General features: G+C 45.1%; 1 protein-coding gene across 1 annotated transcript in view; it reads left to right on the top strand.

Moving 5' to 3' along the window:
• The window catches only part of ARHGAP25 (Rho GTPase activating protein 25), an 87,578-nt gene extending 60,759 nt beyond the window's left edge, over window positions 1–26,819 (top strand). The window contains exons 5-11 of the mRNA XM_060169281.1: window positions 6,412–6,619; window positions 11,745–11,877; window positions 15,919–15,992; window positions 17,877–17,998; window positions 18,812–19,008; window positions 21,629–22,152; window positions 24,950–26,819. Of these exons, the coding sequence (XP_060025264.1) occupies window positions 6,412–6,619; window positions 11,745–11,877; window positions 15,919–15,992; window positions 17,877–17,998; window positions 18,812–19,008; window positions 21,629–22,152; window positions 24,950–25,157 (1,466 nt within the window). The 3' untranslated portion in view covers window positions 25,158–26,819. The remainder of the gene's footprint in view (window positions 1–6,411; window positions 6,620–11,744; window positions 11,878–15,918; window positions 15,993–17,876; window positions 17,999–18,811; window positions 19,009–21,628; window positions 22,153–24,949) is intronic.
• Window positions 26,820–27,585: the final 766 nt, after the last annotated feature.

Below are 27,585 nucleotides of genomic sequence, written 5' to 3'. Positions count from 1 at the left end.
ATCCAGGAGTGTTGGAGCGATGATGAAGTAGGAGCTACGTTAGAAGGGAGGTGACAGCTAATCTTTCTACTGTTGCTTACCGGAACCAACACAGTGTTCTGGGGTTTTCCAGCAAATCTGGGGAGAGGGCTTAAGAAGTAAAGAATGGAGGATGGCTTTTGAGTAGAAACGGCGCAGCTCACCCCTCTCTCTCTTCCCTTGAGCCTTGCTGCTGTCTGAAATTTCACCTAGACAATTTTATTCCACTGAGTTTAAACAAGAAGGATTAAAGTACTGATTTTAGAATCGCAGGGCAAATAGGACCTTGGACAGATTCCTAATCTGAGTCTCAGTTTTCTCATCTATGAAATGGAACAACTGTAGGGTTCTTATGAGGACTAAATGAGAGCACATGTGAAAGCTTTTAGGGTAGTCTGCCATAAATTAGCTTAATTAATTAAATGTATTAATAATTAGATTACATATTATAATTAATTAAGATTTGTACCTGTTTAGATGGAAATGCGTCTGTTAAGGGTGACGGGTCCAAAGCGATGAGCAGTTCCGGGTGGATGCGTGGCCGGCAGAGGTTAAAAAGGGTAGTAGGGCACTAGTTCCCTGAAGGACTGAGTGCAAGCTAGGAGGGCTTGGCACAGAAGGGGGAGCTGGGTTTCACCTCTCGGAATCCTTGGGGTGGGAAATGGTCGTTGAGTACCTGTCTGCGTCTTCCTCCATCACTGGTCCCTTCCCTAGTTTCCCTGGATTTTTTTGGTTCATCTATTCCCTTATATTTAGGCTCTTTCATGTCCACCCAGGATCAAAGGGTAGCAATTAGGATCCACAAGTCAGCAGTAGGTAGAAATCACGATTGGGTCTTTGGAGTTCCAGGGATATGGAGTTCATCATATGCGATGTGAGATGAAAAGTGACCAACCCTGACCTAGACAAACTGAACAAACAAGGATGCCCTTTCTCTCATGTTAGAAGGGACCTGTGGGTCCTGATGTCTCTAGAGCAGGTCGTGGTCATTTCTTGGTAAGAATAACTTGGACTGATTTCTAGGCTGGAGATGGAAAGTTTGGAACCTCTGACATATGGGTGATATTTAAAGCCGTGAGATTATGAAGCAGATGCAGATGCAGAAGGAAAGGCCTCAGACACTGCAACCTTTAGAGGACAGGGAGGAAGGAGGAATCATCGAAGGAGGCAGGGAACAAGAGGCCAAACAAATAAATGGAGAACCAAAAGTCATGTGGGAAATTGCCTCAAGAAGGAGGGGTGATTTACTGGGTCACATGTTGCTGATGGAGCAGTTCAGATAAAGACTAAGAATTTGACCCTGGATTTTAGAAACGTAGAGGCCATTGATTTCTTTGACAAGCCCAAGTTTGAGGAAGTGCTGAGAAGAGTACATTTAGGAGAGGAGAGATGGGCAACAGGAGGAATGGAAGATAGCAGGTAACAGCACTTTGAGGACAAGTCTGTCGTGTGGCAGGTTCTGTGCCAGGAGGTAAAAATAGATGGTGAGCCAGGCAGGCTGTCTGCCTCTGAGGAGCCCACAGTCCAGTGGAAGAGAGATGCTTAACTAAATCATCATAAAGGGACACGAGAAGCGATGAGGTATGCACAGGGAACGCCATGAGCACAGCAGAGGGAGTAACCGGTTCCATCTTAGAAGAAGGTGTTTGAATTCAGGCTGCAGGAAAATCAGGTTTCCAGGTGGGCAGGAGGGAGGGCTTTCACTCCAGAGATTTTCTGTTTTTGTTTTTTGCGGTACGCAGGCCTCTCACTGTTGTGGCCTCTCCCGTTGCGGAGCACAGGCTCCGGATGTGCAGGCTCAGCGACTATGGCTCACGGGCCCAGCCGCTCCGCGACATGTGGGATTTTCCCGGACCGGGGCACGAACCCGTGTCCCCTGCATCGGCAGACGGACTCTCAACCACGGTGCCACCAGGGAAACCCCTTCACTCCAGAGTTTTTAAGAGAAAGACTATTTTTCCTTCTTTCTATCATAATCTCCAGCTACCAAAGAAGCTGGTCCACAGCAGACGCTCAGTCTATATTTGCCAAATGATTTCATGAGTCGCAGTGGAAGGAATTTGCAAGAAAAAGAGCTGCAAAAGAAACCATTACAATAATGTGGACAGTACGAGCGAGGATAGAGAAGAGAAAGAGTTTAAAGGGGATTTAAAAGGTCCTGTCTGTTAAGAAGGAAGGAGGGTTGTTGCAGATACTTCGAATGCTCACACTTTTGCTAACTGGATTAGTTGAGGGCAGGTACCTTGCGTTAATGGCTTTGTACTCTCAAGGTCTAGGAGAATGTGTGCCGCTTGACTGCTTGCTTGATTGAAGGCTATTGCCTGTGGGGAAGTGTGTAGGAGAAGCAGTGATATGGGAGAGTTGGGGACGGGATGAGAGTGAGATTGGAGAAGACAGTGGGAGAGCTGCCGTCAGATGTTGGGCTTATAGGCACAGAAGAGGGACAGAAAGAAATGAGGGAGATAGAGATGATATAGAGAGAGAGATTGGACCAGGTATGCGGATTTATGTGTCAGTTTATGGGTGATATCCAAATGCATGGAGTTGCATGAACTTTCGCAAGGATAACATCTAGAGTGAGGAGAAGTCTGAGTTGGAATGCTAGGAGATGACACACTGAAGGGGCAGGTGGAGGAAGGGCAGAGCAGCTTGCAGAGAGATGAGACTAGAATGAGGGTGGACTGTTTCACAGCCACGTAAGAAGAAAGTCTTGGGGAAGGAAGGAGAATCAATACCACAGAGTCTTCAGAGAAGACCAGTAGAGTGTGGAATGAACGTAGGTCTGATCTGGCCATTAGGAGGGCACGAGAAATCTTAGTGAGCAGATTGGATGGGAAGATGCAGCTTGTGAAACAAGGTTGAGATGGATTGAGAGTTTACATGAATAACAAGGGAAACAGTAGAGGCTATGAGGGTGGATGACTCCCTCCAGAGGTAGACATGTTTTTCTATGAGCATATTGGTGAAGAGAAGAAAGGCAGGTATTAGTTGATGGCATGAGAGCAGGGGTGGGAGATGATTCTTTAATAAATTGGTAAAGATTTAGACTCACATGCTCTTTCAATCTAAGATATAAAAGAGAAGTGAAGACCTAGGAGAGGTGAAAAGGATGGAACCCACAGTTCAAGAAACATCATCTTAGAGGAAAGCATAGGGTACTTCTCTTCCCCTGAGAGAGGACAGACAGACGGACAGAGGAGGAAGGATAGGAGAGGCAGAGACTGGAGACCAGGGGGCTCTCTCATGATGCCCTTCATTTGGGGAGATAAGCGAAGGAGGAGACAAGGTCACCTGCTGAGGCAGAGGGGAGGGGATTGCGTGGTGAAGATTTGGACTGAAGGTCTTGTGGAGATCGGTATGCTCTGTACCTCTGTGGCCTGAGAAAGGCATGGAGGGGGTGGTGGAGATGCTGGACGGAAAAGGAATGTTGGAAAATGAGTGTCTTGAGGAGAATGACATTGAAAGGCCTGACTGTGGACATGGGAGGGAGAGAAGATGAACACAGGACATGGCTGAGAGACTCGGTTGAGGAGAAAAGCTGGTGGGCTGGCTGTGCAGAGGGCTGGAAGAAGGAACTTGATTCCAGATCGTCTGCCTTGGGACCTCAGAGTTGGAGATCATGTTTGATAGCTCTGACGTCTCCATGACGGTATCCTTCTCCACGGGCATCCAGTGGGCTCCTTGAGCCCAAGTTTCAACTGCTCTGAAACACATCTGCTTCTCCCTTTGAGGTGCCCTCCCTGGACCCCTCAAAGGGAATTTTACAAATGTCTCCTCGTCTGTGTTTTGAGTCAGATCATTTTAATCATTTCCTTCCAGTTTGGTGAAAACAGAAACCTAATGCTTTATAGTTCCTCACATCCTCTAACTGTTTCTCATTATTTTGCATGGAGTCCTTTCATTTTCATAACTTGGTAGTAAGCTAATTGAAAGTGAGAACCACATCTTACAGTCCCTCCTTTTCTGTATAACCCATTTCACGTGACCTGCTGTTAACACATGCAGGACACTCAGTAGATGTTAGTGTGAAGCTGGATTCATTTACTGATGGGGTCCCTACTATTGTTTAAACTATAGAAATGCCCAAATTGTCATGAATCACGGAAAGCACTTGCTTAAAGATGACATCATTCATTAAGTAATTCAGCAAAACTGGTTGACTGTCTACGTAGCCCAGGCCCCATGCTAAACAAGATAATAACAAGAGACGCCTCCCCATACTCCCGGCCTCAGGGAGCCTACAGTCTTGCAGAGGGCACAGTACTTACAAATGACAATAGCACAGTGGAAAAGGGATTGGGGTATTACAGAAGGGATACAGGTGCACAGAGTGGCAATGGAGCCCCTCGGGCTGGGTCAGAGGTGGCAGAGGTGATGATATTGAGTCAGGCCAAGGAACACATAGAATCTTAGTAGACAGGGAAGGGAGAGATAAACAGACTGCCTCAGCAAGGGCATGAGGACTAGAGAGCACTGTGGGCTTTGAGATCATCAGGTTGAGGTGTCAGATCAGGCAGAAAGGTAGGTAGGAGCCAGTACAAATGCCAACCTGGTTTTCAAATTTTAGCCACAGAAATATTTAAGCAAACAGTCTGACTGGAATGCTGTAAGTAAAACAGACAACAACCCAGCAGGTCAGGTTGGGAGGAGGGAGGAGGGAGGCCCACGTGCTCAGCTCCTCCGAAATGCTCTCACCTCTCAGCATCTGAGGGGCCTCTGAGGAACCCCTGGAGCTTTGAAGGGGGAATTTGAAAATCGCTGCTGTGGCAATTGGGGAAGAAGTGGGTGACTATTAAAAACAAGGACAGGGCTTCCCTGGTGGCGCAGTGGTTGAGAGTCCGCCTGCCGATGCAGGGGACACGGGTTCGTGCCCCGGTCCGGGAGGATCCCATGTGCCGTGGAGCGGCTGGGCCCGTGAGCCATGGCCGCTGGGCTTGCGCGTCCAGAGCCTGTTGCTCCGCAACGGGAGAGGCCACAGCAGTGAGAGGCCCGTGTACCGCAAAAAAAAAAAAAACAAAAAAAAAAACAAGGACAAATGTGCTCAGGTAGACCAGTTGTTTAAATAGCAGGAGGGTTTTGAACAATTACAGGAGAGGAGACCACAGCAGGGGGAAGTGAGAGAGGAGTCCAGCTTGGCCTAGGGCAGTGGGAAGTGGGGAGGACACAGTGGATTCCAGAGAGATCGCTGCAGCTCTTTACATGTGGCATCCATGTTAATTAGAGACCGGATAAAGGGGACCAACCAGAGAGAATCATGGGGGAAACCAAAGGGCTTTGGGAACAGTGTCCTAGCGACTGGAGTGGTCAGTGTAACAGAGCCCTAATTATGCCAGAGAGAAAACCAGGCAGGACAGAACTGAAACCATGACTGTCTTCTGAATCTCCAGGACACAAAGGCATGGGGCCCTGGGGCCCTATGGGGCCCAGCCAACCAGTGTCCTGATTTATAAACAAACCTTGTTACACTGCTGGGGTGGGGAAATTATAGAGCCAAGTGCTGACAGGGCTCAGTGGAGATGGTCCACACATGCTGAAGGGAGGGAGGGAGGGAGGGAGGGAATTACACTGAAGGCAGTGTAATTTGGAAAAATATTTTTAGAAAGCAATTTGCATACTGTAGTCATTAAAATGTTCAAAGCACTTAAACTAGTAATTCTACATGTGGGAATGTAGAATGCCCTAAGGAAATAGTCCAAAAGAAGGAAGAGCCTAGGTTCATCCATCCAAATGTTAATTAATCAATTAATGAGGAATTATACATTGCACTATATACATTCCAGGAACTCTGCTAGGGGGGTGGCCATGTTCGCTGTGGCCGCGCTCATAATAGTAGAGCCCGGAAAACAACGTAAATTATTTAAAATGCCGCAATGGTTTAATACGGTATGAGACATCCGCATGATAGACTATTATGCCTTAAAGCTGCATGACACAAGCAGAATTCAATTGCTTCTCTTGAGTTTACTACCTGGGCTTGAATTCTGACGGTACCGTGTGCTGGCCCCTGACCTCGGCAAGTTCATTAGCGCCTCTAAGGCTCAGTATCTTTCATTGGAAGGCGGGCACAGTGATATCAACATCTCATGGGATTCCTGTCAAGATTAAATGAGAAAAGGTGTACACATTTAGCATGATTCCTAGCACAAAACAAGCACTCATTAAAAGCGAGTTGTTATTTTAAATATGATAAATGTGGACAAACAGAAAAAGACAGACTGCTTCAAGTGGACCGCCCCCAGTTTATAGCCCCAGGAAATATTCTGTGTGACTTGTCTTCTGTGTTTTGTTTAGTATCATTGCAGACAATCGAGACATAGACAAAGCACTTTGACCTATCAGTTCCTCCAAGGGAAGTCAGAGTGATGGGCAGGCTCTGCTCTTTTCTCTTCCCAGCGGTGTTCGGCCAGCGCTTGGATGAGACCGTGGCCTATGAGCAGAAATTCGGCCCCCACCTGGTGCCCATCCTGGTGGAGAAGTGTGCCGAGTTCATCCTGGAGCACGGCCTGAACGAAGAGGGCATCTTCCGACTGCCTGGGCAGGACAACCTGGTAAAGCAGCTGAGAGATGCTTTCGACGCAGGGGAGCGGCCCTCCTTTGACAGGTATGCCGTCCTGGCCTCGCCTCTCCTGTGCCCTGCTCGGCCGAGAGGACCTCTTTCTACCAGTTGAGCTGTGGGACTCGGACAGATGCTTCCAAAAGCCCTGGTTTGCAACAGAAAGAACCTTTTGTTTTGCTCATAACTCAGAATTTGGGAGCCTGGAACGCAGTTAGAGGAACATTCTGATCATTTAGGTGAGAGATGATGGAACTAGAACTGGGGCCTTGCAGGGCAGTCAAGAGGTGTTTAGGATATGGTGGGAGGGGAAGGGTGGACCAAGGGAGCAAGATGGGACTTAGCTCAAGGCATGCACTTCGGAGCGGAGGAGGGGTGGAGAATTGCTGAGCTGCCTGTACTGACTCTGGGTGGTGGATAAGGCACCATGTCCATATCCAAGGGCTCCATGGTCCTCCTCAGCTTTCCAGAAATGGCCAGAGCCAGGACTTCTTGTTAACTTGGGCGACCACAGTTCCGTGCAACTCTGAACTTGGTTCTGAACCCTTTGGGAGGGGGTGCATACCGACATCTTGGCGTTCTCCCAATCTCCTCTGTGGAGGTTGCCCAGTCCTGTTTGGGGCATTCCAGACGCAATGACATTTCTTCCACCATCCCCCTCCCGCCCCTGCTGCTACAGCCACCCTGCCAAGGTTTCCTTCTCTGCCCTGCTCAGCAGGTACGACCGCCACCCGACATTGTATACTTTCTGTCTGTTGTGCAATATTTGCCCCAGTTGCCTGCACGCGCTTGTCCTGCTGGCAAGAAAGAACCACTGTTGTTTCCAAATCGGCAGCCCATAAACCAAGATTCATTGAGACGGGCCTGAACTCTTCCCGTTTCCAAAGGCTGAAATCCCCCCAGGAGCTTATTTACGATAGAGGACTCGGGCTGATCCTGGGAAAATCGTGAACAGCTAAGTGTGGTGCTGTGTGGAACGTCTCGCCCTCCCTCTCCCTCACCTCCCACTCCAGTCACCAACGATGCCCACCCTCCCTCGGAAGCATCGCTGAGACCCGTCTGTTTCTCTCCATTCTCAAAGCCGCTGTCTTAGTTTGGATCATCATATGTCTGTCTTTGCTGCCCTTGGCATGCAATAGGTTAATTTATCAAGGTGCTGTATTGTATCAGGAAAGCAACAGGTGAAGAAGTTACTGGAACTAGAGCAGGGTAGGGGCATCAAATTTACAGAGATTTCAGCAGGACCATAAATCACATTTCATTATCAGGCACCTATTCAATCAAGTTCACTACCTTTATATTCACTTTTCTTTTTATGGTTTTAACTAGCTTTATGTTGATCAAAAAATACAGATGGGTTGTTGCTAAGCAATGAGAACAGTCAGCCAGGAGGACTAGAGGTGATGGTGGGGATTGCCGAACACCTGCCCAAGGCTTGAGCTTCTGCATCTGTAAAGTCAGCCTGGGTGGTAGACTTGGAGTCTTTGATTCTGTGAAATATTTGGGGCTGGAGGGAAGAGAGTTACCACACCTTGTCATGATAGCTCCACCCTCTAGAACTGAGGAAAAGAGTTTACACATCCAGTAATAGGAAGGGTGGCCTATGGCTTTTTGGAGTCCTCCCAGGGATGACTCTCGTGTCCACGTGACCCGTGTGGGTGCTCACCTAGATCCTCTACATGGGTCATGTAGGCAGTTCCACCAGAGATCCCCGAAATTGCCTCACTAGAATGAAGAAAAACAAAGGCGCTCTTACTAGGTAGATTCTACTGGATGTATCTGGTGCTCATTAAACATATAAACAGTATGGGATGGATATCCATCTACTGGGATGGATACTGCCAATACACAATACACTTCCCACACCTATATTTCTGTGAGAAAATGACATACATGCCACATTATAAGGTCAGTGCTACAAGGGAAGAGTAGGCAGACCACCTGAGAGGCCCTGGCTAATCTCTGATGGGTCAGGCATTGAACTCAGAAGTTCATATAACCTCATATAGGGATGTTCAATTAGGTTGGAGGAAAAGCAGACTCAGGAAAAATCATGCTGGAAACTTAGATTATAAGCATGACATCTGATCCAGCTCTGTTACAATGGGGGCACAAACATTAAACCAAAAATGTAAAGACATAACTGTAGAATTTCCATTGTGTTAAATGCCAAAAAATGAAAAATAGATGGTATGAATACCATCTATTTTTCATTTCATTCCATTATTTCATCATTTTTCATTTCAACAGGAGGCTTTTGACATGGTCTGCTGGATTTAGAATGCCCCCCCCCCCAAATGACACTTACGCTGAGACAATAAACAAGCCTGAGGACTTAGCCCCAGACCAAGCAGCATCATCTTCCCCTGGCAAAATGAATTGGGAAGTGTTCTGTGGTTTGCAATATTCTAGGATGATTTAGATGGCTAACTGTGTTTTCTGATGATAATTTTGAAGTATCAATCCTATATGTGTGGTTACAACCCCTTTCTCTTTTCTCATGTTGGCTATTAGTTTCTCCTGATTGAACTATCTATAGAGTTTGTCCTTTTTTATTGCTGTTTCTCTTTAGAAGTTTCTGGCTCTTGATGTATCATCTATACTGTTTTTCTCATTTCCAATTCTTTGTTTTCCATATTTGTTCTGTGGGTATGTTTTGAGTGTCGGGGGCTGTGCCAGTGATGGACAGTGCATTGGAGAATGGAGGCGAGGAGCCAGGAGGCCAGAAAGGGGCTGGCAGAGTCCTAGCAAAAGACCGTGGCCTCCTGGAAAAGGACAGGGAGTGAGGCCTAGAGGGATTGCTGGGACATTTGCCGAGTGGGATTAGAGGATGCGGGGTGAGGAAGAGACTTCAATCGAACCTGAGACCCTGGACGCTGATGAAGCCCCCTGGGTGGACTGTGATGCAGAAGATTTGGGACAAAGGAGATTTTAGGACTTAGGAGAATGCTGCTCCTGCAAAGTGTCAGCTGGCTGCTGTCCTGCCATTTTCTGGGGAACTTCTCCTGCATTTTGACGAGAGGGCTTTGCCAAGGTATTTTTAGGCAGTGACTCAGCAGGGAAGGCTTTTCCAGAATCCCCACCTTAAGTGAATGGTCTCCACCCCCGATTTCCTGAGGGCAGCCGTGGAGCAGAGGCAGGGCTCTGTGTCAGCTCAGGTTCTCCTTCGGAGGCAGAGTTCACAGGCTGCGAAGTGGGGCACCTTTCCAGAAGGTTCCAACCACTGGCTGTCAAAAACCAAAAAGAAAACATTTCCGTGAAACGTCAAGATAGAGAGCTCCACAGTCAAGCCTTGATGTTCTGGTTTCTGAGGCCTCAGATGCCTGCCTTCTTCTCTTGCCCAACTCCACCCCTCCCGGCTCTCCTCCAGGATGTGAATCCCACCCAGCCCAGCCGCTTCTATGTCCCCATTGCTGAAGCCCAAGAGCCACTCAGATCAGCTGGACCTCTTGCCCCATCACAGCTTTTCAAAATACTACTGGGAGTGTCTCTCACAGATACCAGTTTTTCTTTTTCTTTCTTTCTTTTTTTATTGAAGTATAGTTGATTTACAAAGTTTCAGGTGTATAGCAAAGTGATTAATTTATATAAATATGTGTGTGTGTGTGTGTGTGTGTGTATATATATATATATGTATATATATATATATATATATATGTATTCCTTTTCAGATTCTTTTCCATTGTAGGCTATTACAAGATATTGACTATTGTTCCCTGTGCTATACAGTAGGTCTTTGTTGTTTAGCTATTTTATATATAGCATTGTGCATCCGTTAATCCCAAATTCCCATTTATCCCTCCACCCCCCCTTTCCTCCTTGGTAACCATGTTTGTTTTCTATGTCTGTGAGTCTATTTCTGTTTTGTTAATAAGTTCATTTGTATCAAATTTTTTTAAGATTCCACATATAAGTGATATCGTATGATATTTGTCTTTCTCTGTCTGACTTACTTTACTTAGTATGATAATCTCTAGGTCTATCCATGTTGCTGCAAATGGCATCATTTCACTCTTTTTTATGGCTGAGTAATATTCCACTGTGTATACATACCACATCTTCTTTATCCATTCATCTGTCGATGGACATTTAGGTTGCTTCCATGTCTTCGCTATTGTAAATAGTGTTGCTATGAACATTGGGGTGCATGACCAGTTTTTCTTGATATGGAATAAATATTTTTCACTAATGAGTTTCAAGTATATGGTATATTCAGACTCATGTTCTCTTATAGAGCTGCGGAATAAACACAATAGCTCCATAAACCAGGGATCAGCAGACTTTTCTTAAAGGGCCACATATGAAATATTTAGGCTTTGCAGACCAGACAGTCTCTGCTGCAGCTACTCAACTCTGTTCTTATACCAGAATTCAGCCAAAGACAATACAAAAATGCATGAGCATGGCTATGTTCCTATAACACTTTATTTATGGATGCTGAAATTCAAATTTCACATGATTTTCACATGCCATGAAATATTCTCCTTTTGAGTTTTTTCCCCAACCATTTGAAAATGTTAGATCCATTCTTAGCTCACAGGCTGTACAAATAAAGGTGATGGGCCAGGCTTGGCTGGTAACATGTATATGACCTGGTAACATTTGAGTCTGCATAGCTCTGTCACTCCATGAGGACAGGGATCTTGTGTGTCCCTCAGGTTCAGTGCTGAAACCCCAGTGCCTGACATAGTGTCTTGCACCTAGTAGGTTCTCTCAACACATTGGTTGAATAAATGATTGTGTGAATATGTGAATGAATCCCAGACCTACTTTAAGCTCTCTGATAGACTAAAGAGATCAATGGGTCATAGCTATAAGGAGTTACCACATGAAAAACTAGAGACTAAGTAGAGAATGCTCAATTGTACTAAGTGACTTGGAGAAAGAAGAAAGCAATGAAGACTAGAATAGTTTAACAGGCTTATTGGAAGAGTAGACCTTAAACTTATCTTTGGGGCAGTTAGGTAGAAGAGATAAAGGAAAAGGTCTTGGGGGTTATTATTCCAGAAGGGGGAGTTGCAAAAATATTTTGGTCAGATACATCTTTATCAGACTCTACTCCTCTGCAAAATTTCTTTTAGGAAGCTGGGATCTTATTCAGTGGATCACCAAGGGGGAGGTGAGGAGAGTTCTGGAGTTTTGTTTTCAAAAAACATTGTTTGTTTTTTTCCAGAGATACAGATGTGCACACGGTAGCCTCCCTGCTGAAGCTCTACCTCCGAGACCTCCCAGAGCCAGTAGTCCCCTGGAGCCAGTATGAGGGTTTCCTGCTCTGTGGGCAGCTCATGAATGCAGATGAGGGAAAGGTTTGTATCTCAATAGAGTTAGTTGTCCTGCTTCAGAAGGTGAGGGTTACTGAACACTATTCTTGTAGGCAAGCAACAGTGGGTCATGGGTGAACCCCATAACTTTTGGTGAGATATTTTGTCAAACTGGAACTCTCAGCAACAAAAGTCCAATGAATCCAATCATGGTGACAGCCTTTATGGGATGTTGCACTCCAACAAATTACTGGACTATCATTGAATACCCCCAAGTCACTCTAAAATTAGTAAGAGAATGAGGATGCTTCTGAGAAGGGTTTCAAGCAGTATGGCCTTGCTAAGACCCGCTGGGACAAAAAGACAGACTGACCCACCTGGAGGGCAGGTGAGAGGTCCAAATGTTCTAGATCTGTGATGACCATGCGTGTCACGCATGGGTATACAAGAAACACATGTGCCAGGGAGAGGAAGGACAGAGCTTTTCTTGGTTCCTTTCAGCTGCAGCTGCCTGTAGGGTCTGCAGTCCCCATCTGCAGCATCATGCAGCTCCTCATCAGCAGGAATTTTGATCCTTATGTAAATTGTTTCCTTAAAGCCCTTATAGTCAACATGTTAAACAAACTAACCAACCAGTAAAAGGAAGTCTGACTGACAATAAGCTAGCCAACCAGCAAAAGAAAACCTGACTGACAACAATAAAACCATTATGGTTTTTAACCAAGATTTGCAAAACTAAATGGCCCATGAATGCATTTGTTACACAGCTAATAAAGGGGTCTAACCGCCCATTTTGGGGAGGTTAGTGTTTAGCACTACTATGTTAAAAGTTCTCTCTGGCAAAGTGGTGCACAGAAAAACTTGCAATGAATTTCACTTTGATTTTGCCATTTAGCAAATGATGCATCTTCTGTGAGACTCAGTTTATTTACTTAGCCCAAGAGAACTTTCTACAATGATGGAACTGTTACATAACTGCGCTGTCCAATGTAGTAACCACTAGTTATACGTGGCCACTAGGCACTTGAAATGTGGCTAGCACAACTGAGGAACCAAATTTCTAATTTTATTTTATTTTATTTTATTTTATAATAGTCACATGTGTCAAGTTGCTGTTGTATTAGACAGCACAAACTTAGACACATTTCATAATATCAGGATTGTTTTGGGGACCATGGGATATGTGTCACAAGTGAGTGACATTTTAAAATGATTGATTCAAGGGGATGTTTAGTCTCTGCTCTACTTCAGAATTTATTATATACTATGCTCCCAGAAAAAGTATATATGTATACACATACACACACATGTGTGTGTGTGTGTGTGTGTGTGTGTATATATATATATATATATATATATGTATATATATACATATATATATAAAATCATTGAAGAGATAGTGCCCTAGCCCTGGAAGAAAATACAGCTGTGAGAACTTCCATCCTGATTCAGAGGGAGGAGACTCACAAATTAAGTAGATCCTGGTACAAGAAAAAAGGTGGTTTTATATTTTAGCATTAGGAAAGAAAGAGCACAATAAGGATGCAACTAATGCACTATAGCCTTTGTAGCTATTTCCCAACACAAAAATTAGGTTGCATGATCTGATTTTAGGATATGTTGTGTATGATTTATGAATTTTGGGGGGGTTAAAATAGGATATGGAAAGTCTTAATTTATACAGGCATATCAGCTCACGTTTGCAAAAGTAGTACAATTTTATGGAATAAGGTTTAAAAGTTGGCTAAAAAGATGAATGCTTCAGGTGATGTCTTGCCCCACAGCTTCAGGGAAAGGAAAGGAGGTCCATGGATGCAGTTCTGACAAGCAGACTCCCACCCCTGAACTTCCTTGATTTAGATCTGCTTCTCCCAACTTTTCTCGATCTCAACATATTTGAGAGTTTCTAATCCATGGTAACACAGATCTGGACAGGGTGAGGAATCACAGCCTCTCTCATGGGTGAAAACGTGGCAAAGGCGATCACCGGGAGGCGTGAGTCTAAAGCAACCTTTGCAAAGAATTTACTTGACTAAACTGAAGAGGAGGGAATCAGTATGAAGCAGGCATTCTAGATCCAGTGGGGACCAAGTCACTGCATGCAGGCCGACACGCCATAGGGTGCATTTTCTCCTGGAGGAGCTGCTCAGGTTTGAGGAGAGCCTGTGTGTCTCATGTGCACTGGTGCATTTTTACACTCATGATGTTGTAGATGGTGACTGCAGACACTATAGGCACTGTGAGCAAAAAGAACAAAGAAAATTCACTGCCCTTCCTCTTCCTGGCACTTGCATTCCTTGTAGGGCTGTCTCTAACATTCAGTATCATCATGAAGCTATAACCTTTGGACCTCTCACCTGCCTTCCAGCTTGGTCAGCTGTCCCTGGGTTCTAGCAGCTCCCAGCAAAACCATATCGCATGAAACCTCAGTTCTCAGAAACATCCGCCTTTTCACAATACTTTTAAAGTGACTTGGGGGGCATTTGGTTCTGGTCGAATTCTTTATTGGAGAGTTACAGCTCAAGCATTTATTAAGCAAACAGTTATTGGGAGTATGGTGATCAAATAGTTCTTGCCTTAGAGTAGCTCTGAGGCAGGGAGGAGGACATAATCGCAGATGAATAAAAAAATACAAGGTACAAAAAAACAGTGAACCTCTCCAGGCTATTCTTGCAACTTCCTGTGGATTTATAGTGATTTCGAAATTAGAAGTTTTATAAAAATAAACAAATGGGACCTAATGAAACTTAAAAGCTTTTGCACAGCAAAGGAAACCATAAACAAGACGAAAAGACAACCCTCAGAATGGGAGAAAATATTTGCAAATGAAGAAACTGACAGAGGATTAATATCCAAAATATACAAGCAGCTCATGCAGCTCAATATCAATAAAAGAAACAACCCAATCCAAAAATGGGCAGAAGACCTAAATAGACATTTCTCCAAAGAAGACATACAGATTGCCAACAAACACATGAAAGGATGCTCAACATCACTAATCATTAGAGAAATGCGAATCAAAACTACAATGAGATATCATCTCACACCAGTCAGAATGGCCATCATCAAAAAATCTGGAAACAATAAATGCTGGAGAGGGTGTGGAGAAAAGGGAACCCTCTTGCACTGTTGGTGGGAATGTACATTGATACAGCCACTATGGAGAACAGTATGGAGGTTCCTTAAAAAACTAAAAATAGAGCTACCAAACGACCCAGCAATCCCACTACTAGGCACATACCCTGAGAAAAGCATAATTCAAAAAGGGTCATGTACCACAATGTTCATTGCAGCTCTATTTCCAATAGCCAGGACATGGAAACAACCTAAGTGTCCATCGACAGATGAATGGATGAAGAAGATGTGGCACATATATACAATGGAATATTACTCAGCCATAAAAAGAAACGAAATTGAGTTATTTGTAGTGAGGTGGATGGACCTAGAGACTGTCATACAGAGTGAAGTAAGTCAGAAAGAGAAAAACAAATACCGTATGCTATCACATATATATGGAATCTAAAAAAAAACAAACAAAAATTGGCTCTGAAGAACCTAGGGGCAGGACAGGAATAAAGACGCAGACATAGAGAATGGACTTGAGGACACAGGGAGGGGGAAGGGTAAGCTGGGACGAAGTGAGAGAGTGGCGTAGACATATATAAACTACCAAACGTTAGGTAGATAGCTAGTGGGAAGCAGCCCCATAGCACAGAGAGATCAGCCCGGTGCTTTGTGACCCACTAGAAGGGTGGGATAGGGAGGGTGGGAGGGAGGGAGACGCAAGAGAGAAGAGATATGAGGATATATGTATATGTATAGCTGATTCACTTTGTTATACAGCAGAAACTAACACACCATTGTAAAGCAATTACACTCCAATAAAGATGTTAACACACACACACACACACACACACACACACACACACACACACACACACACACACACACACACACACACACAACTATGGGAACAGGAGTGACTGCCAAAGTGTTGCTTCTGCAAAGATACACCAGTTATGCTCCAGGGTCCCATTGCTGGCAAGTGAGCAGGCTCTTCTACTGGCATTAAAAATCTCTTCCCAGGCTCAGCAGGAGTTGATGAAGCAGCTCTCCATCCTTCCTCGAGACAACTATAGCCTCCTGAGCTACATCTGCAGGTAAGAGGCACCTGGTATCAGTTCCATAATTTTCAGCCACACCAGAATGAATTCCCCAGTTAGAGGAGGAAAGAGTATCTCTGTGAACTTAAGAGATTCTGTTCCAAACCTCTGGAAGGTCAACTCTATTCACATAGCACTCAGGTAGTTTCCTGTGTCCCCAAGATAATTGAAAGGATCCCGGAAAACTAATCAGCATAAAAAAGAAACATGCTTCCTTCTTCAAGCCTGCCCCAGTGCTGCCCAGAGTCCTGGGACAGGCATTAGAACCCAGAATCCTTATAATATTTCTACAGTTATCTCCCATCTTCCTGTCTCTGTACCATAACTTAGCACCCCAGAGACATTCATCCCAGGCCACCTTTCTTAATTCCCTTTCTGAGGACGGACCTGCTATGTGCTGTCTCTGTGGCAACACATAGCATGTGGATTGACCCAGATCTGGCTGAGTTGGGAGCCTGGATCTCCACATCAGACGTAGCTGAAAGTTATCTTTATTTTTTTTTAATTTATTTATTTAATTTATTTATTTTTGGCTGCTTTAGGTCTTTGTTGCTGTACGTGGGCTTTCTCTAGTTGCGGTACACGGGCTTCTCATTACTGTGGCTTCTCTTGCTGTGGAGCACAGGCTCTAGGCGCATGGGCTTCAGTAGTTGTGGCTCGTGGGCTCTAGAGCACAGGCTCAGTAGTTGTGGTGCACGGGCTTAGTTGCTCTGCAGCATGTGGGATCTTCCTGGACCAGGGCTCAAACCTGTGTACCCTGCATTGGTAGGCGGATTCTTAACCACTGTGTCACCAGGGAAGCCCTACTTTTATTTCTTTTATATAATTTTTTGTAGTTTCCAGGTGATAAAAGAGTTACATGCTTGATATGGAAACTAGGAGAATATGAAATACTGTAAATAAATGAAAATTTCCCCAAATCCCCTCACCCAGAAAAAGTCACTGTTAATATTTGAGTGTGTTTCCTTCTGAATGTTTTTGTCTCTGTGATAGATGATCACATGCATCAATATAAATATAGGGAAACAATTTTTATACCAAATTAGAAATATATTTTTTAATAAAATATATATACATATATGCTTGTATCCTGCTTCTTTTGGCTAAATGTTGTATTGTGAGCATTTTCCTATGTCACAAAGTAGGATTATACATGACTCCGTAATATTCCATAATGTTTCCTTATTTGGACACCCCTCCCCTGCCACTTATTTGATAATTTCTCTGTATTTGGAATTTTATGTTGCTTCAGCTGATCCACTTAAAAATGGTTTTGAGAGACAATATTTAGAAGTGTTTTTTTCTGATCTTTTCAGGTTTTTAAAATAGTGAATCTGAGAGCTTCATTCCTCAAATAGGTAGGATTACAGCAAAAATTCAGTGTTAGTTTTTGAGCACTTGCTGAGAATTTGAGACGCTTGGTGTTGTAACCTGAGGATGAGAGCAGGGAGGCACCATGAATTCCCATTTCTGAGACCTTCCCACGATGAAGTTTTCTTCTCTGGAGACTCCACTGGGATAGGTGCTGAGAGCCTGGGAGAGAAGCCTGTAGAGTCAGGACCAGGGATAGTCAAACACCCATTTTAGTCCTCTTGTCTCCTCTTAGCTCCCTGAACTGGACCCTGCCTCCTGCTGATGTGACTCCTCACCCACCACTGGCCCCAGTGCCACCATCAGCAGCTGGATTACTTGTGTCTCTTCTTCCTTGATCTTGACTCTTTCAGGGGGAAGCTAAATCCTTGTAGTCAGAGCAGACTGGTCCCATTCCTGAGACCAGAAGTAAAGAGTTGAGACCCACCTCTGGGATCCTGTGGGTACCTGGAAGTGCTTCCTTGTGGCAACTTCCTATTTCCTACTCTGGGATTTCCTGGTTGCCCACAGGTTTCTCCATGAAATCCAGCTGAACTGTGGAGTTAACAAGATGAGTGTGGACAATCTGGCTACTGTGATTGGTGTGAATCTCATCAGATCAAAGGTCGAAGACCCTGCTGTGATCATGAGAGGTACGCTGGTCCTGTGGTGAATGTAGGGGCAGAGGAAGTAAAGACAGTGACATTGCTACCAAATTGCTCTGCAATTTGCCAAGCATTTTCCGTTGATCATCTTGTCTGAGTTGTAAAATAACCCTGTGAAATAAGCAGGCAGGAATTATGTTCATTTTCCAGGTCACAGCAGAGCAGAGAGGTTAAAGATTTACCAATCATCACACAGTATGATAGGCTAGCACGAGAACAGTTAGTTAGTGTTTCTTAGTCTTTTAGTACTTTTAAACATCCTTAGCCAGAGAGAGCAAACAAGTGTGATTTTATAAGACAACTCCCAAAGAGGTTACTTGTTAAGCTGCACTGAAAAGACTTCTGAGGTAGTGTCTTGGTTCAGTGAACAAGAGTCCTGACACAGAGTACTGATGTCTGCCATGGTTTGGGGGAGGCAGTATGCCTGGTATGCGTCCTCTATGCATGCAATAAGAACTCAGATGTCATATTGAGGGCCACATCAAGAGAGAAAGATGTATTCATTTTCTTTCCTGTCGTATTGCCTATAACCTGATCAAAGACTGATCCAGAGAACTGTTGGCCGAAAATAACCCTCTTTCACCCCACTGCCATATTCTTCTTCTATCCCATCCCATTCACCACAATCTCCTACCCCAAGCAATTAAGAAGGATCCTGTGAGGAGCAAATGAGGTCCTTTGGGGCCATGTGGTTTTAGAGTCAAGTTTAGAGACAGACATCTCACGGGTGGAGAACCTTGAGGACCACCTGCCCTCTTCCCCGTAGTCCAGCACTACAAATCTCTTTCTTCTTTCTTTCAGGGACTCCTCAAATCCAAAGAGTGATGACCATGATGATCAGAGACCATGAAATCCTCTTTCCCAAATCCAAGGATGCACCCTTGTCACCCCCTGCCCCCAAAAATGACCCCAAGAAACCTCCAGTGGCGCGAAGCTCTGTGGGCTGGGATGCCACTGAGGACCCTCCAATTTCTAGGACAGACAGCGTCAGTAACATGGTAAGGTGCAGAGAGCCTTCCTCCTTCCATCCGACTCTTCCTTCCATCCAGGTCATTCCATGTAAGAGCTGCTCTGGAGTGGCGATTTAAGGAGTCCTGGGTGATGCTGTGGCAGTGGGCACAGCTGATATAGACCCATTTGAATGAGTCTTGAAAGCCTGGCCTCTTTCAAAATCTAGTTTCTAGTTGGTATCCTGGAGGTGGGATTGGTGACATGTATGCCCATCCCCCAATGACTAAGCAATGGGAGTCCTCACTAAAGCCCACTCTAAACCCTTTTAAACTCAGTCCAGGGAATTTCGATGGGGAAACTACATATCGCAGTGTTAATGTTCTAGTGAGAGTTGTTGAAAATTCCGGGTGAAAGTCCAGAGAGAACGGTTTCCTGCTAAGCCATGAAACGTGATTCCTTTCTCAGAGTATGTGATGTGTTTGTGTAATATTTCTCATTCCCTGATAAGCTGTCTCAGCAATGTCAACCCCCTCATTTGTACTGAAGGGTTGGGGCTCACGTTCACAATGTCAAAAAACTCTGCAGACTCTGAAATTTAGACTATTTAGGCCAATAATTTACAAAGCTCAAATATTTTAACGTATTTATAGAGGCAAATATTTTTTAAAAGAATGTGTGAACTTTATATAGCAGCTTAATTCTTTATGTGTGGTCAAGGAATGAATGTAAAATTTCCAGTTTGCCGGGTAATGTCAGTTGCCTACTGTTAATCCCGAGGTTGATTAAGAATGTATTGGAAAAAAGATGGTGGTAGTTGTGATTTTTCTTGGGTGAGGCCTGTCTGGACACAGTGCATTTACTAATACTCTAAAATAAATTAATATTTAGAAATGTTTATACGTCATATAATGAAATCATCCCAGACGTCTTTGAGAGTAGCCAGTGTTGCACTCATCTGACAGGTTTCTGTATTTATTGTAACAGTATGGGCAGCAATGGACAGGCAGTGTGCTGGGAACCTTAAATAGATCACATCTGGAGTCCTCACCGTTACTTTGTAGGGCAGAATTTATCATCCACATTTTATAGATGAGGCGCTGAGGCTCAGGGAGGTTGACCAGCTGTCCCAAGATGACAGCAGTAGAATGGTAGAGAGTGGGACTTAGATCTAGTTTGCACCTCAGGGCCCAGGTCCTTCTGATTCCAGGTGGGGTTGCCAAAGCAGGTGATGAGCTAGAAGCATCAGACAGACAGCTTGAGACCTGATTCTCTCATTTTAGGGCTCAATCTTTTTAATTTAATCTAAAAATATATAGCATCACTCAAGAAAGTCAAAACAAAAGAGATATGTTTAGAACTCCTGCTCCCTCTGCTGTCTTCACCCACCTTATCTTTCCCTGCCTTTATCAGTTTCTTTTTTATCCTTCCAGTGTTCCTTTATGCAAATATAAGCAGATATGAGTGTAAATTGTTATTTACCTCCCTTTTTACACAAAGCATAACATGCTCACTCTCTCCCTCTCCACACACACACACACACACACACACACACACACACACACTACTGTGTATCTTGAATTTTTCTGTTTAACAGATACCCTGGAGACCTTTCCATGTCAGTACATAGGCAGTACCTCATACAACCTCAAGTTTCTGGCAGATGTATGGTGTTCCATCCTGTGCATGTACCGTGATCTACTCAGCCAACCTCCATAGATGAACAGGTTTCTTTTACTCCTTTGTACTACAAGCAGGGAGGCAATGAATAACCTTGACCATACTTCATTTTGTGCTCAGGGAAATGTATTTCTGGGATAAATTCCCAGAAGTATGATTGCTGAGTCAGAGGGTAAATAGATTTGTCATAGGTAATTTTGATTAAAATTGTTAAACAGTGGTTGTGCCATTTTGCACTTCCACCAGCAATGCATGAAATAACCTATTTCCCTATAGTTTCGCCAGCAGAGTGTGTTGTCAGATTTTGGAGGATTGCCCATCTGTTAGATGAGAACTAATATTTCAGTAATTTTAATTTCAGTTTGAGTTTTTCCTGTTATAAGAGTGTTCAAACATTTTTTTTATATTGCATTTTTCCTCCATGAAATCTCTGATCTTGCTCTTTGCCCATATTTATATTAGTCTTTTTCTTCGCAATTTTTATGAACTTTATGCATTACAGAGAGTAGCCTGTTGTCTGTGATATACATTGCAAATATGTTTGTCAGTTTGTCATTTCTTCTTTGATTTAGCATGTGGTGGTTTCTTTGTTTTATTTTTAATTTTGTGGGTCATGGAAACACATGTGGGTTGAATTTATCAAATTATTCTTATATGGCTTCTGTATTTGGGTCATAGTTAGAAAAGCCCCCCTCCCCCCCCATTCTAAGGTTATAAAAGAATCCTAGTTTAGGGCCCCTTACCACAAGCAAACTATTGATTTTAGTCAGCAGTTTACCTCTAGAGTATGAGTTCCTTCAAGTATAATATCCTTTTGGAAAAATGCCACACAGATAATCAACTAATGTGACAAATTAGGAGATTGTCTTCTAATTGAGTTTCATAGGTGTGTGGCCAGGAGATACTTTCTTTCAAGTCTCTAATCCTTATCTTGGGAACGTGACACGTGTGGGAAAAACCCATGTAACATCCGTGGTCACTTTTTTCTAGGCCAGCGACTCAGATGCAACCAGCCCCACTGGACAACGGCCAAGTGATGGGTGTCTAGAAGACAAAGCATCCAGGGAAAAGCCAGGAGATTGGAAGCTGCAGTCACGGAAAAGGACTCAGACGCTCCCTAACCGGAAATGCTTCTTGACATCAGCTTTGCAAGGTGCCAACAGCTGCAAAGTAGAGATCTTTAAAAATGAGTTCTGGTCTTCTTCGGAGGGGAAGGCAGGGGACGGGCACAGGAGAACGATGTCTCAAGGTGTGCCACAGTTTCTCGACTCCCAGCGGACTTCCACCTACGATAACGTCCCCATGCAGCCGGGGTCCCCTGGGGATGAAGCCGGTACACTATCATCCCAGGCCTGTGACTCCCAGAGTGATGCTCTTGCCAGCCTAAACTCTGAAACCGGGCCTGGGAAAAATAACTCTGGAGAAGAGGAACTTGAATCTTTGCAGAGGATGGTCCAGAAGCTGCGAAAGGAAATAGAAACACAGAAGCAAATGTATGAGGAACAGATTGAAAAGTAAGTCAAAAGTAAGAGCGCCCTGGGCAGCCACTCGCCTTCCATCTTAAAAGCAATAGGGATTGTTCTCCTCTGCCAGAGAAGTGACATTATAAAACTTCAGTTACAGAAGACGCCATCTACAGCAGTTGGACCTAATGAGGAACAGGGCAAAGGCATTGAGGAGATGACTAAATTAGTGAAAACTCTAAGCTGTACCTTACATTCATGAAAAGTTAAATATGTAGCTTAAGTAGTTTAATCAACTGTTTCCAAACAGTGGTTGTTTAAGCATCAACATGTCTTAATGAATTAAGAGAAATTTTTAAAATTTTCATATTAATGTCATTCATCAACTCTGCAAACATTTATTGAGCATCTACTACGTGCCAGGCACCATCTCAGCTGTTAGAGAATAGCACTGAACAAAACACACAAAAGCCCTTTTGCTTATAGAGCTTTCCTTCTAGTGGAGACAGACAGAGAATACAAACAGATAATTTAAACATATGCTATGTTAGATGGTGGAAAATGCTAGGGAGAGAAATAAAGCAGGGCAGGGGGTTGGGGAGCTCAGGAAGGGGGTTCCAGTGTTACATAGGGTGGTTGGGGAAGGCCTCACTGAGAAGGTGACACTCGAGCAAAGGCCTGAAGGAGGGGAGGGAACTAGTGAGGTCCACGTGGGAGGGATTGGGGTGGGTTTGGGGGAAAGCAGGCAAGGCAGAGAGAACCGAAGTGCAGAGGCTATGGGAAGGGAGGGGTCTGGCGTGTTCATGCAGAGGAAGAGCGGTGGTTGGTGGCAGCAGGGGAGTGACTGAGGGGAGAGGGCAGAGAATGCAGAGGGCCTGGTCAGCCACCTGAAAGCCTAAGTGAGGCAGAGCTTCTGGGCACCCCTGACCTGACTGAGGCTTCACTGGGTCAGGATCACTAACTCTCCACGATCTCCGACTGCAGGGGGTGAACGGAAGCGAGGCCAGTGACATGGCCATTGCCACCATTTCACACAAATCTCTAAGATGCTCGGACATGATTTGCTCACTTGAGTAGATAAACTACTTCCTTGAAATCTTTTTCACACCACTGATTTTTCCCGAGAAGAAACCTCAATCCAGATTTGCCTAAAGTCACACTAATCAAAAGTTAGTGAAATGTGAACCTAGTGGGGTTTTCGAACGACGGGTACTTTTCAGTCCCTAGAGACTCAGGTACATGAAAGAAAGACTTTGGTTAGCCTGATCCTTTGTTCCCTGCAGAGGGCCGCCCATCTAGAACAACACATAACTTCTTGTCTAAGAACCTGAAATCAGCTGTTTACAGACTCTGAGACTTGGGCGACATCTTGGCAGTGACCAAGGCAGCCCCAGAGCAGACACTGAGCCCCAGTTTCTAGCACGGGGGTCTTTGACAGGGTGGGGAAGAACTAGCTGCCCTTGAGGTGGCCACTCCTCCTGAAGGGAACAAAGTCTTCTGAATCCACTGTCAGGGGAGCCTCCCATTCCATTCCCGGGAGAGGAAGGAGAATTAACATTCTACAGTGCCTGCTCTAAGCTTCATGCTTCAGACACAGCTTCTCATATAATCCCCTCAGTTAGCCCGTGAAATAGGTAATACCCCCATTTTACAGAAGAAATGGGCGTTTAGGAAGTATAAAAAGGTTGCACAGCTCGTCATTGGTGGGGCTGGGATTCGAACTCGGGTCAGCCAACCTCCCAAACCCACTCAGATTCTACCTCTCCACTGGAGTCAGTGGTCAAGATCTAGCATGGTGTCTCTTTTGAGGTTTCCCCCCCCCAAAACAAGAAAGATATGGAGACCTCAGAGAAGAAAACTAAATTTGTAATGGGTGGAATTCCAGAGGAATGAGACTAATTTGGCTTTAAGAAGAAACAGGCAGGGGCAAGCAAGGCTCTGAAGAGAGGCCATTGCCTGCAAAATGGACCAAGGCCCTTGAAGATAGAAGCCAGAGATGGGCTCAAGCAGGAGCTCAAGTCTCCGTATAAAAATGAGCAGGCCATTGGGTAGCAGGGAAGCTGCATCTCACAGAAAGAAATTTTGAAGCCACTTTCCAATCATGGTCTCCTCGTAGGCCTGAAATTCCCTCCTTTGGCTCAAAAATGTCATATGTACTCTCATTCCCAAGGGTTAATTCGGCACAGCCTGGAGGGAGAGAAATGGGCACCTGAGGCTAGACTAAGGTTTTGGCCAGTAACAGTGAAAATCCTGCAAATTCAGGAATCCAACAGATCCTTCACTTGGAGTGGGATTCAGAAGCAAGGGTGGGACTGGCAGAACAGTTGCTCCCAAGGGGCAGCTCCCCCAGATTCTCCAAATCTCAGTCCCCAGGAGCCTTCATAAGAGAAGGCTCTGGTCCGTGCTCTGCAATGAAGCAGGATGAGAAAGCATGCGTGTGTACACAGGTGCCGAGAATCTGGAATCTGGATGGGGTTCAGCAGTCAGTCAACCTTGCAACTGAGCAGGACAGATGCAAGGTGCTGTGGGGCTGTAAATATTAGAGGTGGTCTCTTCATTCAAAGACTTTATTGTGTGGTGGGAGATACAAAACGCAAAATGACATGAAAAACAACACAAGAGATGTCATGATATGGATGACAAATGACAAAAATGGGGACAGGCTCTGGGAATTCAGGTTTACTGGGAAGTCCTCCTGTCGGGGGTGGGACATAACTAGGAAGTACAGGTTGGAGGTGGGTCTTGGGATGTGGAAGGTTAAGTGGACAGAGGGGGTTGAGGGCAAGGCTGAAGAGAAAGTCTAGAGGTCACACCCCATCCTTTCATTCTTTTCTTTCCTTCCTTGTAGCCTTGAAAAGGAAAATTACGATGTGTGGGCTAAGGTGGTGAGACTCAGTGAAGAACTGGAGAAGGAGAAGAAGAAGTCTGCAGCCTTGGAAATCAGCCTCCGCAACGTGGAGCGCTCCCGGGAGGATGTGGAGAGGAGGAACAAGGCCTTGGAAGAGGACGTCAAGGAATTTGTCAAATCGATGAAGGAGCCCAAGACCGATGCTTGAGCGTCCCAGGAGCACCACAGAGACAGCCTGCAGAGACCTAGCAATGCTCCCTTTCTCGCTGATGACCAGGAAGCGATATTCCTCCCTAAGAAGGAGAGGACATTTTGCAGGGGAAAACATCACATTTCCCAGTAGATAAATCAGTGGAATTTGCAGGAGGATAAGCATGAGCAGGGACTTGTGTGGACATCTCCGAGCCCCGGGGCTATATTCAAAGGGATTGCATTATCCCACTGTGGTCTCAGGCCGAGTGAAGTGGCACCTCCCATGGCTGAATAGCTGTGTCCAATGGAGACTCTGCTGCAGGCCACATCCCAGGACCCAGGCAACAGGCCTGACCCCAACAGAGGCTGGACTGAAGAGTTGGTTCTTTGTTTCCTGTGTGGGACATTTCACCTAGTCAGATGGCCTCCGGGTGTCTCTGAGACACAGAGGCCAAACATGATATTCAGCTTTTGATTTCTCAGCCATGGTGGGCTGTGTTTTGAAGGGCTGCACCTACTGAAGCCAGGACCCCGTTCTGCCACCCATTCTGCACACTCTCCAGGGCTGCAAACTCAAAATTAGTATTAGGCAAAGACAAAACAAGCAGTAAACTAGATTTAGGAAAGCAAAAGCAATTAGAAAATTAGATTCAAATTTAAAAAAAGCAGAGCTCTTGGCAATCCGTACAACACCATTATGAGAGTAAAAGTCTCCCCTGCCTGGGGAAAGATGTGCCCCTCTCTGGGCACATGGCTTGATGAGCAGGTCACGGGCTGCCTTCCAATCCCACTTGCCTTTCAGCGGCCACGGTTGCACAGGGCAGGCCCACTATGATACAGCTTCCTTAGATGCTAGTTGGGTGTTTAGATAGTAACAGTCATCCTTCTGCATTAAGCCACCCTGGCCAAGGCCCCTGGTGAGGCCCCAGGCCTTGGTACGTAGGATGGTGGAGTCTTTCGTGGTTTTTGTCATTGTTCTAGTTAGGTGGTCTCCAGGCTCTTCTGACCATGTACCCCATCAATAGAAAATATTTGAGCATACATTCCTCAATAGAGGTATATTTATTTATTTATAAATTATGCACACGTACTACTGTATTGCTATATCATAAAACATACACAGGACAAAAATTGAATCATGATGAGATAAAAACAAATATAAGTAGATATTCTCAAATGTGCTTTTAGCTCTGGAAACTCCTGGCCCAATTTCCCAGCAGGTATTACCTGTACTAATGTCACATAGTTCATCCCATTACTCCCATAATTTTCTTGAACTCTTGAAACCACGTGGCTGAATTAGTGGTTTGGGATCTCTGGTTACCACAGTGAGAGTTTAGCCTTCTGCAGCATCTGTGTCTCCTCCTTTATTCCTCTCTCCCTTCGTTTTCTGCCTTTTTCTCCTCCTCTCTGTGCTTTCTTCAGTCTAGTTATTCCCCACTGCCTGTGGCCGTGACATATTACTCACAGAGTGAAAGGGATGGACAGGGGGTCGGTGTTTCTCAGTCCTGCTACCCAGACCCTGCTCCACCCACCTCCAGCCCCCCAAGGACCAGACTGACAGAGGGCAAGGATGAGCCCTAGAGCTCCTCGTAGAGACTTGCTTACAGCAGACTGGGGGCGGGGAGACTGATTTGGAACATCGTTAAGTAAAGCAATAAAATATTTGATTTCCTGAGTTGATTTGTTTTTCAGTTACAGAGTAGCAAACATAGAAACACTTCCTGAACACCTAATGTCCACTGATGAGTGTCTGTAGTTCTGCAAGACGTGTGCCATGTTCTCCCATGGGTTCCTGGCACAGACCCTTTGAATGCTAACATAGACTTGAGTATGGAAGTAGCCGGCTTCACAGTTCCAAAGGGAACATTTGTTTGAAGGAGCAAAGAGGAAGCCCTGAAGCCTGTTTTCTTGGGGGTCCACGTTATAGGACCTTGCTGGGTCTCAGGCTGGGTGGAAGGCCCATGTTTGAATCCCAGGCCCCTTCTGGTCAGGTGATACCTCTCATTCCACACCTTTTGCCAGAACTGCAAGATCACAGAGCGGCAGGTCCAGCATCAGAAGACAGAAAGTCAAGTCTTCACAATCGAGAGGGGACCTGGCTTGCCTAAACTGCTCCTGTGCCACCCTCCATATGAGGAGAACGCAAGAAAGAGTTTCTCCAGGACCCCAGGCCGTCGTGAGTCCAAGGAAGGGCCAGGGAAGAAGATCTGGGGTCTGAGGTCACTGTCCTCAATGCCCCAAAAGACCACCTATGCTATGCATGGCAACGTAGCTCCAGGCCTTACCCGGACCTGGGAGCCAATTTCTGGAAGGCAGAGCCAGACTGACTTATGTCACCGGTGCTCTCTTGGACCCAGGAGCTCCCACTGTTACTTTCAAAGCCCTGCCATGGGCAGGATCTACTGAATCTGCCTTTTTCCAGCCACCCACTCCTTCGCCGT

This window comes from Lagenorhynchus albirostris, chromosome 13 (genome assembly GCF_949774975.1).
Source record: "Lagenorhynchus albirostris chromosome 13, mLagAlb1.1, whole genome shotgun sequence".
In the NCBI taxonomy this organism is placed as follows: domain Eukaryota; kingdom Metazoa; phylum Chordata; class Mammalia; order Artiodactyla; family Delphinidae; genus Lagenorhynchus; species Lagenorhynchus albirostris.
The sequence above is the reverse complement of the archived record's forward strand: the minus strand, read 5'-3'. Positions and strand labels throughout refer to the sequence as shown.